The 19,280-nt window shown below is 39.8% G+C and overlaps 1 protein-coding gene and 1 long non-coding RNA gene across 17 annotated transcripts in view; one reads left to right on the top strand and one right to left on the bottom strand.

Moving 5' to 3' along the window:
- Positions 1-19,280, bottom strand: part of TENM2 (teneurin transmembrane protein 2) — a 719,087-nt gene that overhangs the window by 128,369 nt on the left and 571,438 nt on the right. For all 16 annotated transcript variants that reach the window (XM_053376484.1, XM_053376486.1, XM_053376485.1 and 13 more), the window contains 2 exons: positions 8,071-8,276; positions 803-998 (listed from right to left, as the gene is read on the bottom strand). In XM_053376484.1, coding sequence (XP_053232459.1) covers positions 803-998; positions 8,071-8,276 — 402 coding nt within the window. The remainder of the gene's footprint in view (positions 1-802; positions 999-8,070; positions 8,277-19,280) is intronic.
- Positions 8,953-11,327, top strand: LOC128407743 (uncharacterized). Its single transcript, XR_008328874.1, has 2 exons — positions 8,953-9,111; positions 10,847-11,327. It is a non-coding gene; the product is annotated as an uncharacterized LOC128407743 (long non-coding RNA).

Raw genomic sequence — 19,280 nt, 5'->3', positions numbered from 1 at the left:
TTTCCTCATATTTATACAGAGAATTTCTGTCTAATTTTGTTGGTTTTTAAAATTATGTATATTGTACTATATATTAAAGATTATCCTTAGTGAAAACAGACCGAAGGACAGATGTTTTCCCTCTGGTCTGCTCCAAAACCACATGCCCCCCCAACTTGCATGTGATTGGTTGAAAAGCCCACAAGCCCTGTGGTCAGTAGGGCTGACTGAAAAGGAAGAGACTCCCACTGTCATGCTGGAACCAGAGGAGAAGCCCTGCCTGGCTGCATTAGGCCCCACCCACAGCTTCCTGCCAAGCAGCAGGTAAGGTGGGCCTTAGTGCAATTTATTATTATTATTATTATTATTATTATTATTATTATTATTATTATTTATTAAATTTGTATACTGTCCTATACCCACAAGTCTCAGGGCAGTTCACAGGATAAAATCACAATATAAAAACACAAAATACATATTCAACATAAAACAAGAACAACCCAATAACCCTCCCACACCCACCATCACACCCCTCAAAAAAGGAAGTTCTATAATGTTTTCTTATCAGACACTGTAAACTATAACACAAAGAAAAAGCATTAATCATTTATTTGGTCATTGTCACATTGTGTAATATGTGAGGCAGGTCTGTCTTTCGCCCCTTAGATTCAAGCATGATTGCTAAATTTGTATTTATTAAAATTATGCAGTCCCTAACTATATTGAGTTCAATAAAGTAAATTTGTTTAAAATTGCACCCTGAGCATCTCTTCCAGATCTTACAGCCAACCAATCCCAGAGTCCACAGCCAAGGCATACATACCCAAAATAACAGTATTGAAAGACACGACTTCTTTATCCTTTCCATCATTGTAAAAGGCAAGATGCCAGGACCCCACATCCAAGTACTGAACAAATACAGCTTCATTCTGGACGAGAGTCTGGATGCTCCGGCGCTCTCGTGGAGATTCCACCACACTCCATTTCTCTTTCCCATCCAAACGCTCCATGAAATCATACTATTGGATAGAAGATCAGGGAAAGGCATTTCATTATAAATTTAAATTGGTGGTATTCTTATTCTTATTTCTTGTATCCCACCCATCTGTCTGGGTTGCCCCAGCCATTCTGGGTGGCTTGCAACAGAACGCAGTGGTACCTCTGGTTGTGGACGGGATCCGTTCCAGCGGTCTGGTCAGATCCTGAGGTTTCTGCAACCTGAGGACCGCTTCTGCGCATGTGCGCACGGCGAAACCCGGTAAAATACTTCCGGGTTTGCAGTGCACACATCCCGAAGTTTACGTAACCAGAGATTCAACTGTATACAAAAACACAATAGAATATCACACATGAAAAACCTCCTGACACAGAGCTGCTTTCAGACGTCTATGGAAGATCATATAATTATTTATTACTTTGACATCTGATAGATGGCATTCCACAGTGCGGATGCCACTATCGAGAAGGCCCTCTGCCTGGTTCCCTGGAACTTCTCTCAACGAGGGAACCACTAGAAGGCCCTCGAAGCTGGACCTCTGTGTCCAAGCTGAAAGATGGGGGTGGAGATGCGCCTTCAGGTATATAGGGCCGTATCAGTTAAGAGCTTTAAAGATCCACACTAACATTTTTAATTGTGCTCAGAAAAGTACTAATACTGTTCAGTATTTCATGCCTGTAATAATGGTTAATCTTGGCACCTACTTCTAATGCTATCAGGAATAAATAAATACACAATAAGGAGAAATAGGCAGCTTTATATGGTTATATATATATTTTTAATATCCCAATAACTTTTACAGGCCAGTTTTTTTACAATATAAACTACATACTTTCACTTTTATATTATCATGGACACTCTACTACTATAACTCACTCCCAGAATGCAGAGCAATGTGGAAATGAAGTTATTGGGTGGTGTTACTCAGAGCTGATCTATTAAAATCAGTGGGTATAACAATTCTTTTCATTACACGTGCACTCTGAGTAATTCTAAGTTGAATTTGTCTAATCCTCTTTTAAGCCATCCAAGTTGGTGGGCATTACGAAATCTTGCAGGAGTGAATTCCATAGTTTAACTATGTGCTGTGTGAAGAAGTACTTTATTTTGACTTCCAACATTCAGCTTTCTTGAATGTCTCCCAAGTATTATGGGAGAGAAAGAAAAACCTTTCCTTATCAACTTCCTCCACACCAGCTACAAATGTTGTAAGCTTCCATCACAGGGGAGTTACTCCACACACCTTGAACATTGGTTGCTATTCTCTGAACCTTCTCTAGCTCTACAATATCCTTTTTGAAATGCAGTGACCAGAACTGTATGCAGTATTCCAAGGGCGCTCACAACATAGATTTGCATAACAGCATTATTATATTGGCAGTTTTATTTTCAACCCCTTTCCTAATGGTTAGCATTCCTGCATCATCGCTGAGACATTTCTATGCTGGTGTGGTGGTATCAACTAGCTTATCCTGCATGGCATCCTGATAAGCTGGGTAGCTGAGAAATAGGATTGCCTCAGGTCAAATTTAGCACTGGACACTAGCCCTCAACCATTTAGCTCACAAGAGTATTGTAATAAATTAAAAAATTGTCCGGTAGCACCTTCCAGAACAAACTTAGTTGGTCTCTAAGGTGCTACTGGGCAATTTTTTAATTTATTTTGACTGCTACCTACCTGAATCAAGAGTATTATAAAGCAGCTATATAACCCATTGCAACCCAGTTGGGCACATCAACAGGAATTCTAATGGAGACCAATTGCTTAGGATCTCATTTGAAACACGTCTGTACCAATAGTCCACATCAAATAAAGGTACCCTCATTTGAAGAAACTGTATTAACATGAAACTAATAAAACCAGAAGCAAGCAGAAATATCTGGTCACCAATAATTGTAGGCTGAAGATAACATCCAACCCAAATTGTTTGAGGAATGGAGTATGTCTTAAATGAGATATATAATGCTCTGAACTTAATTGAACAAAATCTGTTCCCTCATCTTGGACATAATTCCACATAGATTGGTACAGACTTTATCATCAATGTGTGAGAACTTTAGAGTATATGACAGCCTGATAGCCTTTAAAGCCCTTTTATGGATACAGTCTTACGATTTATACACAAACATATAAAATATTGTAATAGTTCCCAATGAAAATGTGTCTTGTTTCAGGCACATTTATCTCTCTAGCTGCTGATAGAGATAGATGGATGTGTCTGAAAGAAAGATGTATGCACTCAATATTAAGTTACCATAACTATGTGTCCCCTAACACTGGCATGCACAAACCAAATAGATTTCATATAAAAGGATGAGTCATTTGAAGATGCTTGCCTTGAATCTTTAATATGCCTCCATTATGAAAACTAACCATTGTATTGCAAAGTGAGTTTTGCTAAATAATTCTTAAATCTTTATTTAGTAATGTATTTATTTTCCAAAAAATGAGGGTCACCCTCCTCTAGAATTGTGGAACTGCTTTCAATAACAAAATGAAAAGGTTCTCAGAGGTTTTCTTCCAGATGCCAAACATGTGCGTGGTGCTTTGCTCATAGAAATAGAGGACATACCAAGTGATCCAAATGTAAATCTGGCTAATATTCTTAAACTTAGTTACCACTGAAATTATAACTCTAGGTGTATGCTGGACTACTTCAGAGCACAGGTGGAGCTTATATGATTGAGTGCTCCTCCATACAAAAATCTATTCACATAAGAAACTGCCTATGCAGAATTTCTGGTGGTGGTGATGGTTTATGAAGGAGCATGCAATCATGTGAATTCCCACCTACCGCCTGAAATGAAACAGCCAAGTCACAGGTTTATCACTTCAGTTACAACTATGTCTTAGGAGAGCACAGTAGAACTAAAAGGTTGAATCCAACATATACATTGGTATGAAAAATAAAAAGCACAAAGGCTTTTTATCAGCCCCTCAGTCTAGCATCTTTGACAAATGTTATTTAAACTTAGCTGTCAAGAGGAGGTTGAGGAGGAAGGAGAGGTTAAAGACACAGTCATTAGCCTTTTGGAAAATATCCTGATTGGGATAACACCCTTGGAAAAACAAAGTTTATTGCTCTTTGGAAGGTTTGCTCACTGAGGGTCAACACAGAACAGTGTAGCAATAAAAGCTGACATTTCTCACTGGCAACATGCTGCTCTGCTTGGATTGTGTTGGCAGACTCTTCTGCCTCCCCTGCGTCTGATACTGATTCTATCTCAGACAGCAGGCAGGCTCAGCAGTTGGTAGGATCGAAGAGGAGCAGCACACTGAGGAGCTAAAATGGTTTGAAGTGGCTGTAGCTGCAGGGACCTGGTCTCATTCCACAACTAGAAGTGCAACACTATTGTTAAACAGATAAGCCATTCGAGTTGACCCACTGAAAATGCCTGTTTAATTTATGTATACAACAGAGCCCTGGGGAAAGGTAACATGCTTGCAGAGTGTCTTGTATATTTTGTTGTCTCTGTTCCATGTTTAGTTGTTCATCAGAGCAGTTTACTCAAACAAAAAGGGAAAACCTCAGCTTTCATGACACCAGTAATAAATTAAATAATACCAGTAATAAATAAAGTTTTGGACCAATCGATACTTGCAAAACCTGACCTGTAATCTTACTTGAGTTGCCTCTTAACAACATTACACTGTCATGTGAGCAGTTTGCTGAGTACAAAGAAAATTCCTTTAATGTATCCTATGATAACTGGCAATGTTTTGAATTTCTATATGGTTCTTTACAGAGAAGTATTATGATGATACTACAAAATGGGGGTGGGGAAGAAGGGTAGAGCTGACTTTTTGTCATTTGAGGTGCTGTATGAATTATAGCTAACTAATTAAATCAAATAATATTTTACTCTTAGAGCAAACTAGCCCCAGACAAAAATCCTAGGTCTGATTCTGCTTTACCACTTGGTCACTTGGCTCATTGCTTTGCATTTTTCAGCTCTATTGATCTGATATAGTGCACTATTATAATGAATTGTTTTTACAAAATGTTCTTGCTGAAAATGTCACATTCTCCCTAAAGCCATGTATAGACAGATAAAAGTGTAAGATGTGGGCCACGTAATGAAAGACAGGGACAGCATTTCTGCTAATCAGGAAGAAACGCTGCAGATTCTACCCACGCACCATAGAGGTCTTTGAAAATGTTGAGCACTGACCATTCTAGACATCTCAAAAGAACTATATTTCTTGGGAAAGAATGGATCTGTAAACAGAAAGAGCCACCATATAGAAACAAAAATGTTAAGAGTTATTGTAAAGCAGTTATGGAACCTGTGGCCCTTCAGGTGTTCTTGGACTACAGCTCCCGTCATCTTTGAGCATTGCCTATGCTGGCTTAGGCTGATAAGAAGCTAAGTCTAACAATTTAGCCTGGATAGCTCAGTTGGTGCTGATAACCAAAGGCTGCAGTTTCGATCCCCGTATGGGACAGCTGCATATTCCTGCATTGCAGGAGGTTGGACTAGATGATCCTCATGGTCCCCTCAACTCTATGATTCTATCTGATCCCAACATCTGGAGCGCCACAGATCTCCCCACTCCTGTTATAACAAACCCAGCTCCTGTAAACCAATAAAAAGCCCCTTGCTATGCTTTGTGCAGGATTTGTTTTTTGTTTTTTAACTCCGAATTGTTATAACAATTCAAAGTAAGGCTGGATAGGATGGGTTGACATCCCACTTCGTTTTCAAACTAAAATATAGCCATGCCACTTCCTTTCAGGTGAACATCAGGCTGAACTGTTCTACTTCCTTTTTTCCTCCCACTTCTAAACCATCCAGCTTCCTCACCTCCCACCTCCCCAACATCAGGCATAGGCTTGTTACAAAGAATTTTTCTCTTCACCAGCCTTTTATTTGCAATCTTGTCTATCCTGCTCCTTACAGAGAAGCTGTTGATATAACAGAAGCAAATGCAATCGGATGCAGTGCTTCCTTGGTTTTGAGGTGAAGTTGTCCTTGATGCTCCTATGAAGTGTTGAGTGTTGCATCTTGGAATTATTCAGTTTTGCATTTTCCCCACTTCTTGGAATGTATGCTTTCATGCTGCATTTAATGGGTTCTGTTGTTATTTGTGTTTTTGAAGCGTCAAATGCTAATTACAAAAGAATACAGTGAGTGAAGCGTATTCAGGCAAGGCAAGTTCCTAAGAAGTAGTTTGAACCTTCAAAGAAGAAGCAAAAGAAGTTTTCCCACGGAGATACTGCAAGTCCCATGCAACACCAAAAGTAAAAAAGGAAGAGCATTGTGATCTCTCTTCTTTTGCTGTGTTCTTTGAATCTCTGAAGTGTCTCTAAAGGGTAAGTATTATCTAGAGCTTTCTCTTAGTCAACGGATTCCTTCCCTTTCACTACCTCCCTTTTTCTCCCTTGCTATTTCTACTCCCTGTACTATCATGCAAATGTTCATAGGAAAATTACCTCAGGGCACCTCATACTGTTTCTTTCTATAATGACAAATAAACAATTTTTAACTTTTTAGTGTGGTTACCTTGTAAGAAAGTTTAGCAAAACTTACTATAAAACATCTTTCTCACCAACATATCCTACGGACGTCTCACCAACATATCCCACTAAAATGCACTGGGAAATGTCAGTTTGGAATTCAGCACAAACTTGCCACCCGGTCCTTAGCAACTCAGCCGCTAATGACACTCAGCTGAATAATATTGTACCTACAGTTTACCACTAAACATTATTATAGGAACTCTCACTCTTCCTGACAGCCCCTTCACATTTGCAAAATGTTTAGCAAATATTTTATAATTTGCCACATGATAGAAACCAATTTGCCTGAGATAGCACTGCATTCTTTTATGTTAAGCTCACAAGCATTGCAAGCCAGCATTTATGGAATTTTGCTGCCCCTCTGAAACACTACTCCCTATCCACAGAATTGCAAAACATATTCTGAACAAGTATACAGCTCCATCAGTCTGACTGACTAAACTAGGCTCTTGGAATATTTGCTAAACAGTAATACAGAGAAGTTTCAATCTCATTGGAGCTCTCAGACAGGATCTGAGTCTTCATAGTCTCAGGTTAATCATGTACCTAATTTTCTGATTATTGACTTGTTCCCACAAAGGATTCGACTTGCTTTGGCATATCAGCACTCATCAGTGATGAACTGTCAAGTAAAGTTTTATGCTCTTTTCACAGATTACATTTTTAAACTGAAGGAACATGGTGTTTTCAATTTTAACTTTAGGGCAACATCCAATGTCAAATTCAGATTATTTCTATTAATCTAGTGAGATGTAAAGGGGGGGGAGAGCTTTTATTGCTGCTTTCATTTTGATATGGAACAGGCTGACTGTTTGTTTCTAGAATCACATTAAGCAATCGATGGATCCTGCTCAGTTGAGTTACCCTATTGTCAAGCTTTATAGCTGTGCAGAAAGTTAGTGCATAATTTTTGGTTATTGAAATAGGTGAATATTGTTAACTCAAGCCAGGATAAAAGAAGAATTGAAGCTTTTGTCTGGGGAATGCTTGAGCTGTAGGCTCCTGCAGGGAAAAAGCTCACTCAGGAGAAAGCTTAAGCCAAGATTTGTGGATTTAAAAACTTATTCAAGACAACAATAAAGTAAAATCCCAGGATAGAATGTGCCATATGGATCTGCTGTGTTTGAGCTATGTTAAGGAGATGGAACTGAATTTTCACCTGGTAATTCTCTCTTTAAACTAAGAACATCCAAAATGATAAAAATGGAGAAGAGCTGCATCCATATGAATGCTACTACAAATTAACACACAGCAAGGCAACCTAGGACACAGATAATATTCCATATGTTCTGCAGAAGCTCACTCTGACAAGAAATGTTATGGGAAATGCAAAGTACATTCTCTTTCTTCTCCATTCACAGCAAAGTCTAGTAATACAAAACAACTTGGTGGGTTATTGTACTGCTGAATTTCCTCACTCCTACAAGTAGCAGCCAATAAGGTGAAGTGGAGGCAAGGGAACTCACAAAATTCTTTCAGAAACTCTGTATCTCCAGATCTCAGAACATAATCCCACCAAAAAATTAAAATAATCACTAACACTTCCCCCCATGAAACAGCTTCATACAATACCTGGACATGTGAAGGTGGCAGTCCTCTTCTTATGTATACAGCAAAAAGGGCATCCTTCCCTAACGAGATATTGAATTTCAGGAATTGTGGCTGTGTGATATGGATTTGTGACCGCCAGAATACTCCTTGTGGTACTTCCTGAGTGACCCTCCGTCCGACCTCTGCCTCCCCGCTATCTATGCTGTTGTTTCTAGAGGCCCAAGGTCCTGGAAGACAAGAGCCAATAAAAGCAGATGAAAGTCAGATTCAAATAGCTATATATTTAGCAGTCTCATTTAAGATGAAACTGTGTGGCAATCTTACACGTCAAAGCAAAACTTAATTGACAAGACTAATTTATCAACCCATTTCTTTAAAAAAAGTAGTGAAAATACACTGCTTTCAATAGAGTTATTTCAGTGTAAGTGTGAGAATCTGCTTCTTAGAAAGCTATAAACTTGCTCCCTGGGGCTTCTGAAATCTTGCATACAGCTTCCTCTCCCATTTTTAATTCCATGATTGCTCTTTACTGATCAAACATAATAAGAGCAGAGAGGCAGCTAAGCACATTAAAAGCTCCTTGCAGCCTTTTCAACATCCTAATGTGAATGGGATATAAAAATAAATCCACATGGGAAAGTAAGGCAGTAATTTCAAAAGGGAAAGGAAGGGGGTAATTTCAATGTAAATTCACTGATTGAGGAATTTTATTCATCATATGTCAAATACCAAGCAAGTTCGTAAACAATCAAACTATTAAAAAAAGAAAAACCCAAGTCCATTAATTTTAGATTTGCTTCTGCTAAATATAAGATTAGAATGAAACCAAATGTATTGTTTTCCAAAGGCTCATGTTGCTTGAAACTTGACCAGCTGAAAAATAAAATTTTCTCTCTATTAAAACCCCCTTGCTGATTCTTGACAAACAACTTCTTTCTGGACAAGCAACTTTGGACTGCACCTGGGAAAACTGTGAGATTTTGTATGAAGAGTGATAGAAAAATATTTTTAAATAAAATAAATAAGAGCACCACCCATTATTTGTCTTTTCAGCAACATAAGGTAGGTCGAGCTTCATGATTTTGTCTGCATAATTTTGTTGCCTTTAGAGTGGATTTTTTTGTTCATTATTGGTGTGTGGTAGTATAACCATGAGGACATAAGAATTGCCTTGCTGGATCATTTCATTTCATGCAGAACCATCTTTGACATGACAACCAGGTGCACCAAAGCAGCTCACAAATGTGGCACAAAGGCAACAATCATCCCAATATTTGTCTAATGATTTAAAGAACCTTGGGTAAAAGTCACATCTTTTAACATAATAATTCCATAAATTAGTAGAACAAATATTGTGTATATTGGAGAGTCTGCAATTCAATTTAATTCGGTGACTTGGGCAGTTGTATAGCTTGAGGGTACTCCTACATGCAGTATTGTCAGGTAGTGTCAGTGCCATGGAGTGCTTATTATGATGTTTAGCTAGTTCATCAGCTATGGCATTCCTGGTCACTTCTGGCCACAGAGACTCATCTTCTGGTAATCTCCCGTTTGGATTATGAAACTCTGTAACACTTTCAACATGGATTTCCCTTGAATATGGTTCAAAAGCTATGGTTAGTGCAGAATGTTACTGCCAGATTGTTAAGTAGATCAGCTTATTTTATTTACTTTGATTCTATGAGAGCTGTACTAACTATGTATATGTTACTCGATCCAATTCCAAGTGTTGCTTAAAAAATTGGAGCTCAGGAACACTTCTCCCAATACAGAGTTGCAGATGTGTTAAGATTTTCAGAGGCAATGATGAGGGACTGGATAGAAACCTTAACTAAAATAAAATGAAAGTATTTCAATATTCTGAATCTTATTTCAGTTTCAGCTATCCAGCTGCTTTAAAGTATGTGATAAAATGGAAGCTTTTTTCTACCCTTCTAATATTTATAGAGAAGGACGCGGGTGCGCTGTGGGTAAAACCTCAGCACCTAGGACTTGCCGATCGCATGGTCGGAGGTTCGAATCCCCGCGGCGGGGTGCGCTCCCGTCGTTCGGTCCCAGCGCCTGCCAGCCTAGCAGTTCAAAAGCACCTCCGGGTGCAAGTAGATAAATAGGGACCGCTTCCCAGTGGGAAGGTAAACGGCGTTCTGTGTGCTGCGCTGGCTCACCAGATGCAGCTTGTCACGCTGGCCACGTGACCCGGAAGTGTCTGCGGACAGTGCTGGCTCCAGGCCTATAGAGTGAGATGAGCGCACAACCCTAGAGTCTGGCAAGACTGGCCCGTATGGGCAGGGGTACCTTTACCTTTAATATTTATAGAAGTTTATATTACTATATGTTTTTAATTCAGATTGTTAAATCTCATATGTTGACATGATCACAAATATGGTTTAGATAAATTTGCACCCATATAAGAACACACATCTAGGATATAGTTACACCTCTGGAAGTGAATCAGTTTGCCAAAATCTGTCATAATTTTTGCCAAATATTATCTTTGAGAGACAGCACTTTCAACAAGGGCATAACAATGTGGCAGGGAAGTGTGTATAATCCAAGTAAGTACCAAAACATATCCTCTGCATCCATTGTCTTTAAATGTAATTACCACTGCAACAAGTTTTCAATTTTAAATTCCAAATTGCCTGTGCTCTTGAGGCTTACACTTGCATGTAATGAAAAGCCATTTAAACATATTCTGTTGCCAATGTCTTTACATGGTAAGAGAATGCTTTGACTGAACATTGTTAATCTTTGAATAACAGTTTTTAATAAGCTGTGTCTTTTTTGAATTTTCTAGGTTAATGGGTCTTCAACAATATCCAAGGACAAAGAAAAGGCAAAGAGAAACACAAGAGCATGTTGGCTACAAATGGAACAAATGGGATTAATGTAATATCAAGCAACATGCCTATGTGGGTATGCCTGAGCAAGTCATCATCCTCAAGAGGTATCAAGTGAAGATTCATAATGGAACAATGATCCTTTCTACAAGCACTGTCTTTCATCAGAGGATCTGTAAGTACCTTGCACACATTGAGGAACCAAGCAACACAACCAGGTATTGGCATCCTCATAATAAAAAGAGAAATACCAACTATCAAGAGCATGGCAATGTACTAAGGGTAGCACATCAGTCAGTGGCAGTGATGGACAGAAAGGCTAGAATATAAAAGGTGTAATTTGCATCTATCACTTAAGAACCTATGAAGTGCCATGTATTTGCAAATTGATGCAGATTTCATCATTCAATTAAGACAACAAAGCTTTTCCTAATATTGTTAACTTCCATGCTTGGACTATAGACCCAAGGTTACCCAAGCAATGAGTCAAATAACGAAAACATAACAGCTTTACTATTTGTTCAAAAACAACACAGAATCTTATGTCAATGTAAGAACTAAAAGCTTACGGCATAATTTAAGGTGCCATACAATTCTGTTGTTTGGAGCGGTATGGGGAGAATATATTCCACTGAGGAAGTTTCCATGGGTTAAAAACATGTCTAGATTTTAACTTTTAAATAAATAATACCGTTTTGTGGATTGATACACCTCTATTGTGGGTAACAGATCACATTATCTGCTTCTGAACCTGGTAAGAGGACCATGATATATGCACATAATATTCAGCAGTAAGTCAACAAACATCTGCCCTACAGTTTCCCTTTCTCTGCTAAGCTTTTTTGATCTTTGCTTCCAAGATGACAATGGACTCTAGTTGGCTTAAGCCAAGGTGATGCTTCCCCACAAAAGCCTAAATCAACCCTACATGATTGCTTGAAGGGTTGCTGTAAGATCACAGCAGTGGGCTGGGCTAAGAGAGCAGCAAAACACCACTGCCAAGCCATTGGCAATGCTTTGGAAATTGAGCCCAAGTATGACCCCATGGATACCTTCCGATGGGTAGGACAAGAAGACAGAACTTCTGATTCTTTGTTCTACCAGCTTATTGTGAAACATGAGCTAGCAAAATGAATATATAACATTGTCTTATAAACCAAACCACTCTACCCTAACTTTTCCCATTTGCAGTGAGGGAGCCCATTGGAGATGCCTGTCGCCACCTTCACCACTCAAGTCACCCACACATGGGTATAGTTTTTGAACAGGGTTTATCCACATGAACCATAGAGTTGGAAGGGACCTTGAGTGTCATCTAGTCCAATCCCCTGCAATGCATGAATCCTGCCCACAGCTGTCCCTGGGTGGGCTCGAACCACCAACCTGGTTAACAGCCAGATGAACTGACCCATTGCATCACAGAGATTCCAAGTTCTATGCAAGTAAGCCAAACCACCTCGCTTGACTGTGCAATTTGATCCCACAAATGTTAAATTGTATATGAATAGGTCCCATTTAAATACTATACCAGTGCAGGGACAGCCTTATACCTATGGGCACTGTCACAGTGCAAAGACAGGAAGATGTTTTTAAAAGAAATTGTTTCCTTTTTTTGTCCACTGTATGCCCTTCCATATTATCAAATATTGGCTTGTATGTTTCATTAAGATATGTTTTCTCTTTAATTGAGGCATACTGGCACATTAAAGATGTGATAAGCAAATGGCATTGTAGTAACTGAAAAATGTCCCCTGTACTGAAATAGTGGAGAATACATATATCATGTGCCTTCAGCATACTTGCGTAGTAAGGAGTATTTGCAGAATTAATTAACTTTGTTTTCAATTTCCTTATCTGAATATTTCATAAGCATGAACCAAACTGCAGTGAAGTTAATAAGAAGCTCTCTGAAAAACTTAGCTTTGGGCTCTAGAACAGCTTACTCCTTCTGCAAAAGTAACAGGTGTTTTAAAGTGGAAGGCTACATAGCAGAAGTTGAAGGCTGTGATGGAAAGACCACTGTAGTAGCCTCATACTTTCATATTTGCATATTTCATACTTCTTGTTACTGCAGTGGATAGACTATTTAATACAGATCTTTGAAGATGTACTTTAGGAATAATGGACTAAATTGGTTAGCTACATGAGTTATCCTTTTTTCATGGTGATGTTAAACTAATCAATTTGACATCACATTCAAATGTTATAATTTTATGGAATTGTGCATAATTAGGCAATGTACAACTCAGGAACAAATTTCAAATATTTCAGTCAATTAAAAGGAAATACAATTAAAAATAGCAGTGTCTCCTACAAGCATTAGAGGCAAATCAGTTTTGAACAGTTTTGTCTCCTTAGACTTAGTTCAGGGGTCAGCAAGGTTTATCTTGCCTGGGCTGGATTGGCCCGTGGAGATCCCTCCATGGGCCAGATTGCGCACGTGTGTGAGTGCGCACGCTTGCGATTTCCAGCATCTGCACATGCGTAGGGGCGATTTTTGGCACCGTGGAAGGAAGTCCCTGCGTCGCGCTGTGCCAGTTTAGCACAACGTGCGAGCGGGCAACTCAGTTTGGGGGTGGCTCGTGGGCCGGTCAAATGACCTCCGCAGGCCACTTCTGGCCCATGGGCCTTAGGTTGCTGACCCCTGACTTAGTTCATCTAAAACTGAAATGATAAAAACATGCTGCAAGGTAGGTTATAGAAATGAAGCCCCTACAAGAGTATCTGTAAAATTTAACAAAAGTTACAAAGTACGCCTGCATAAATCTGCTTTAGAAATTATTCTGCACCACATATTTTTATCTGTAGCAAATAAAACTGAATACTGAGTATTTTGTAAGACATCACACTTCATTCCCATTAATTCTATAGGCAGTGCAACTAGCCCAGGGATCATTTGAACTCTTAGAAGGGCTCAGAAGACTTGTATTTCATTGTCTATTAACACAGTTCATGCCATACATGATACAGTTTTGAGCTGTCAATAAATTCTGCTAATAGCACTTGCTTATAGTTCTGCTGAGTCTACATTCTCCTGTAGTAACTACTGATTTACTTCCTAGAACTAGAAAAGTGCCTATCTCTCACCAAAGCTGCAATGTCAACTTACTTGCTCTAAATGAACACTAACAGTTTTTTTAAATGTAGAAGAAAAGAACACATTTCAGATGGTCAAAATACTAAAATAAACATACATGGGGGGAAGGCTGCTCCCATGACACATATGTGTGTGTGTGTGTGTGTGAGAGAGAGAGAGAGAGAGAGAAAGAGAGAGAGAGAGAGAGAGAAAGTTCAGTAGTGTGTGATTAGATAGGCAGAAAGAGTACTAACAGCTCAGACCTAGGCATGAAACAGTAGATGAAACATATGAGGTTTTTTACGGTGGGGCTAGGCTACATACCGAGACCCTATTAATTCGTGGATCCAGTAAATGTTAAAATCTAAGCAAGGATTCAAATTCCTGGAATAGGGTGTTAATGCTGTGAACCCCTCCATCGTATATATGTGTAAATCTACCATATATCGTAAAGGCGCCTGGAACCCCTTGAATTTCACACCACTTGGAGATTGGAATGGTATATAACACATACATACAACCAGGCTGCAATGTTGCCATTAAATAAACTCATATCCAGTCTGACCTACTTTGTTTCTAAAACTAAAGCACTGCAAATCTTATGTGCGTGTGAGTATATATATATATGCACATACAGAGTAACAAATTTTGCACTAAAGACACTCTTTAAATAACTTGGGTTTTCCAGAGGTCCTAGATAGCTTAAACAAATGTATTTATTTGCAGCATTGATCCATTTTGTTTTCATGGTCTACAGCTGTAGTTTTCAACCAGTGTGCCATGGCACCCTGGAGTGCCTTGAATGATGGTCAGGGTTGCCGCGGGCAACACTGGCCTCTGTTTCTCTTTCCTTCCCTCCCTTCCTCTGATGCCTTCTTGTGTCTCTGCCTTCCAAAATCTTGCAGCAGTACTGGCTACAAGCTCCTCAGGTGCCTCTGGGGCTGGCCAGGGGGTGCTGGTTGCCAGGAGCTGAGGCAGCACTGGAATAAGTAAGCAAGTGGGTGAGGGACCCTAGGCCAGCCAGTCCACCAGCCTTTGCTGTTGGGAATGGACAGACAGGTTCCAGGACCCCATTGGACAGTGTGAGGAGTCACTTCTCTTTGGGGCGGGGGGGGGGCAGCTCAGAGGACTCCCAAGGAGAGGGGAGAGGAGAGGAGGTTGAGGAAACACTCCACAAGGGTGTTCGAAAAGGGTGAGAGACTGCCAGCTCGGCAGGCAAGGGGTGACATAACTGAGCTCCTGAGCCCCACAGGGGTGCCACAGAAAGAATGCAGTTCTTCAAGGAAGATGTGGACACAAAAAGGTTGAAAAACTCTGGTCTACAGGAATGCTTGCATCCCCCATTTTCACCCACTGTTTGTCAATCTGTTCATTTACTTGTGCATATTTCAGGGGCTAATGCAAACCATCAGTAAATTCTGATATAGCATAAGCTAGAAGAAACCATGGAGAAAATCTAAAAAAAAGAAGAAGAGGTGAGCCTTTAGCTAAACTATAATACTCTAGAATAGAATAACAGTGGCAGAATTTAAAAATGCTGCAAGCTGGTGTCTTGGAGTTTGCTTATCTCAGGTCTCATAGCTGCTAAAAATACTTTGCAGTTTTTTCTCTTTTATCACAAGTCTATATGAAAGGAAGTTTTAAATGCTTATTTCTTCTTTTTACCCAGGGAAGCCATTTTGATCTGTAAATCAAATATGTATTTAGCCACCTGTAAATATAAGATTGATCTCCTTTCTCCATTATTTATTTTTAGAGGGGTGTTATTTACCCAGTTCAAATTATTGTTTTGTTATGTGCACTGCAGAGTGGAGCTCAGTACTCCTCAAGCATGCCCGAGTGGGGAAAAAAATCTGAGGCCAAAGGTATCCATTTATATCCCCCCTTCAAAAGGATATTCTGAAAATGACACAGCATGGACAATAGCAGCATAAGCTGCATCTCAGACAGACAAATTGACTCATAACATTATTGAATGTGCCCAGGATAGCACATTTTGTTTCTCAGAACTGAGCTCATATTAACCAATATCAAGGAAGTTTGGAAGATTTAAGACCCAGACACAGTGAAGCTGTGGTGGTGCTGGATTATATTGGGCCACAACTCTACTGAGCATGTATCCATGTGATCAACGAGCCCACCAGCTGATTGACAACCTGTCATTCAACCACTGTTGAGGTCTGCCACAGTGTGAACAGCTTCCAGTGGACCTCATCCAGTCACTAGTAGGGGGTGCTGTGGCCCACCAGCCCTGAAGCTGAGCTTCTGGAAAGCACCACCCTCCAAGGTCCCTTAAGGGGATTCCATGCTGGGTTGGGGTGAGGTGCCCCTCCCATGCTCCTCCCTACTAAGGATCCACTCCAAAGTTGTGAAGACTGCTTTCAGGAAGGAAAAAACCCACAGGACCCAGCCAATCCACCTGTGGTCAAAATCCCCCTCCCCCCAAGCCCTGAAGCCAGCGACTAACTGTTGTCCATAGGAAGGCACTCATCTGCACCACCAAGAAGAGCTCTGGCTCTGTCCAGTGTATTTTGACAATCTTTAAGAAACTGTGGCATGTTGAGCAAACACCCCATGGATGAATAAATGTTTGCTCAATATGCCACAGCTTCTTAAAGATTGTCAAAATACACTGGATAGAGTCAGAGCTGTTCTTGGTGGTGCCATGGGTGAGTTCAGCTGCCTTGGTCTAATTTATGCCCACATGTCATTCAGAGAAGATGTGTTGAGCTAAGGTTCATACAGTGTTTAGCCAGGCAGACAAGACATCATCCTAAAATGATATATTTCCTTCTCTAGATTTTCCTTCTGTTGACCATCCACAATCAGCTGAGCAGGGAGAGTATCTTCTTCCAACCTCCACTTCCATAGACCAACTGGCAGGAAATGGGGTGGAAATGTGCTCCTGACACTGCCTACCCTGTGGGGCAGCACCTTTTATTGTGCTGCGCTTCTGATGGAACAGTTTCAGGCCCATCCCACTGTTCTTATTTTTGACAGAAACCTCTTGGGTAAGCACAGTGCATCTTGACACTGCATGGGAAGGTCACAACCAGAAATCCTTGTCTGGTACCCCACGTAGTTAGTCACCCATGTAGTGACTAAAGGTTTGACAAATCACTATATAATGGGTTCATTTCAAAATCATCAGAAAGGTGACAAGTGTGATGTACAGTATCTCAGAGTACAAATGCTAAGGATGAAGGGTTATCAAAGCCTTTGGGCTCCTTGACTCCTTCAGGAGGAAGGGTGGGATATAAATTCAATAAAAATATAAACAATAACAATTCACAAACAAGTGATGTAATACTAAATAATTTACATTAATTGTATTTCACATGAGTAATAATAATGGATTTCACATCAGTTACAGTGCTTTGAAAGTAGTACACTGAAGTTTATGAGAAATCAAAACCTTTACCAATGTTCAATGCTGCATGAATTCACATTACAGCCTTTTGCTTGTTTGCATCTTAATGTGCCCTAAGGTATAATATACTTGGTACAGTACTTAATAAGGTTAAGCGTCCCACAACACATTGCGTACCTTGATTAAAACACAGCCTAAGTAAATGACTAAATGCAACAATGCTTTGTGGGATAGACAAGGGTGCTGGATATATGGAATTTGACATTTTGAGGGCTTCCATTTCAAATATCAGAGAAGATGAGGAGGAGCAATACGGTGCAATGCGTTAATTTCTTACTCCACACGTGCTTGCATGTTAGAATGATCACATGTTCAAAATAATTGGTAAGCTGATTTTTATAATACATTCTACCATTTGCAATACCAAGCTGTACATAGCAGGTCACACTTCCTAGGTTACTGTGTCTAATAACCTGAGTATATTTAGAAGTCAGGACATCATAGCATAGAAAAATTAGAACTAGAAATAATCCATTTGATTATTTACCCACTATTCCATCATTTGAATTATTTAGGAGTTATGGATGGAACAACTATGCCTACCTGCACTGTGTGAAAAATCCCCCCTCTCTATCTGGTGCTTATTCTCTTTAGATATTTGTAGATTAGTAGTTTTCAACCATTTTAGACCTGGGACATACATTTAGCTGAAACATGCATTTTGGAAACCACTTCTTAATTTTTAACCACACATTTGAATAGTGATAGTGTTCCAGGTAAAACCCACAGTAGGTCAGGCTGTGACCCCGTAGCATACCCTGATTAATTAGCAGCAGACAAATATTGTGTACTGCTGTAATGTTTATCCTTCCCTCTGTTTCTTCTGTTTCACCACAGTTTTTCTGGCCAAAGCAGACAAATGACAAATGCCCACTCAACATACTACATTACTTTCAGCTTCTGATCATGCTTTGATAAAATACCAAGTTTATTAGTACAAGAAGAACATCTGGCCAGTTTTCAACAGCAAAACGTGCACTCACCCCTGAATACAGGGAGACAATGCTTCTTATATAGCCAGCCCTATGCATGTTTACTCAGATGCAAGTCCCACTCTTTTCAGTGAGGTTTTCAACCTAAGAGGTTCACATTTCCTTCCACACTGCAAAAAGGTAGCATAAGACAGAGTTATCTTACTGCTCATATTTCAAGGGCTAACATGTGTCTCTCTCAGTTTGGAAGGCTATCATCTTTTTAAAGTAGTTGCTGGCTTCATCCTGGGCTCTGTCAATTATGAAAGGTCATTCTGCACAACCGAGGAGGCAGGACCTGAAACAGCTGGTGTGTGAAAAGCTTGACAGAGGGCTTCTTAAAAACTGCTGGCCTGGCAATATTAGCCTTAAATTAAGTGAATGAAAAGGAAAAGACAGCAAACCTTTCAGACTTCTTCTGCTACCATGTCATGTCTTTTTGAAGTTTGTTTTATTATTGCAGAGAAGAACATATGGGTTCAAATATAATATTCAAAGGTTTTATTTGGGATGTCACTCAAAAAGATCATTAATTTCTTTATATCTGATGAGAGGGCCTCTAGATAACAAAAGCTGATGACATAATAAAATTTGTTACTTTTTTTAAGGTGCCACACGACTCTTTTTGCTGTACATTTGGTTGTAAATTTTTCGCTCTTTTCTAGCTGCTCCTAAATCATCCATTTCTTTCTTTTCTGCTCTAGTCCTGGAGACTGCCAGTACATGATAAATGTGGTAATCTCCCCCCACCCCCGGCAAGACTCCTGTGTCATCAGCATTTGTATTACAGGCAGAAAAATTCAACAGGTGAGGACTCTTACGTCTTCATCTCTGTGACAGAAAAGGGTTTGCTTGCTGAGCTTCTGCCTGTCGTGCCACACAAGGGCCTTGAGAGAAAGAGCAGCAGCAAGCCC

Source organism: Podarcis raffonei, chromosome 2 (genome assembly GCF_027172205.1).
Source record: "Podarcis raffonei isolate rPodRaf1 chromosome 2, rPodRaf1.pri, whole genome shotgun sequence".
Taxonomy (NCBI): Eukaryota; Metazoa; Chordata; class Lepidosauria; order Squamata; family Lacertidae; genus Podarcis; species Podarcis raffonei.
The sequence above is the reverse complement of the archived record's forward strand: the minus strand, read 5'-3'. Positions and strand labels throughout refer to the sequence as shown.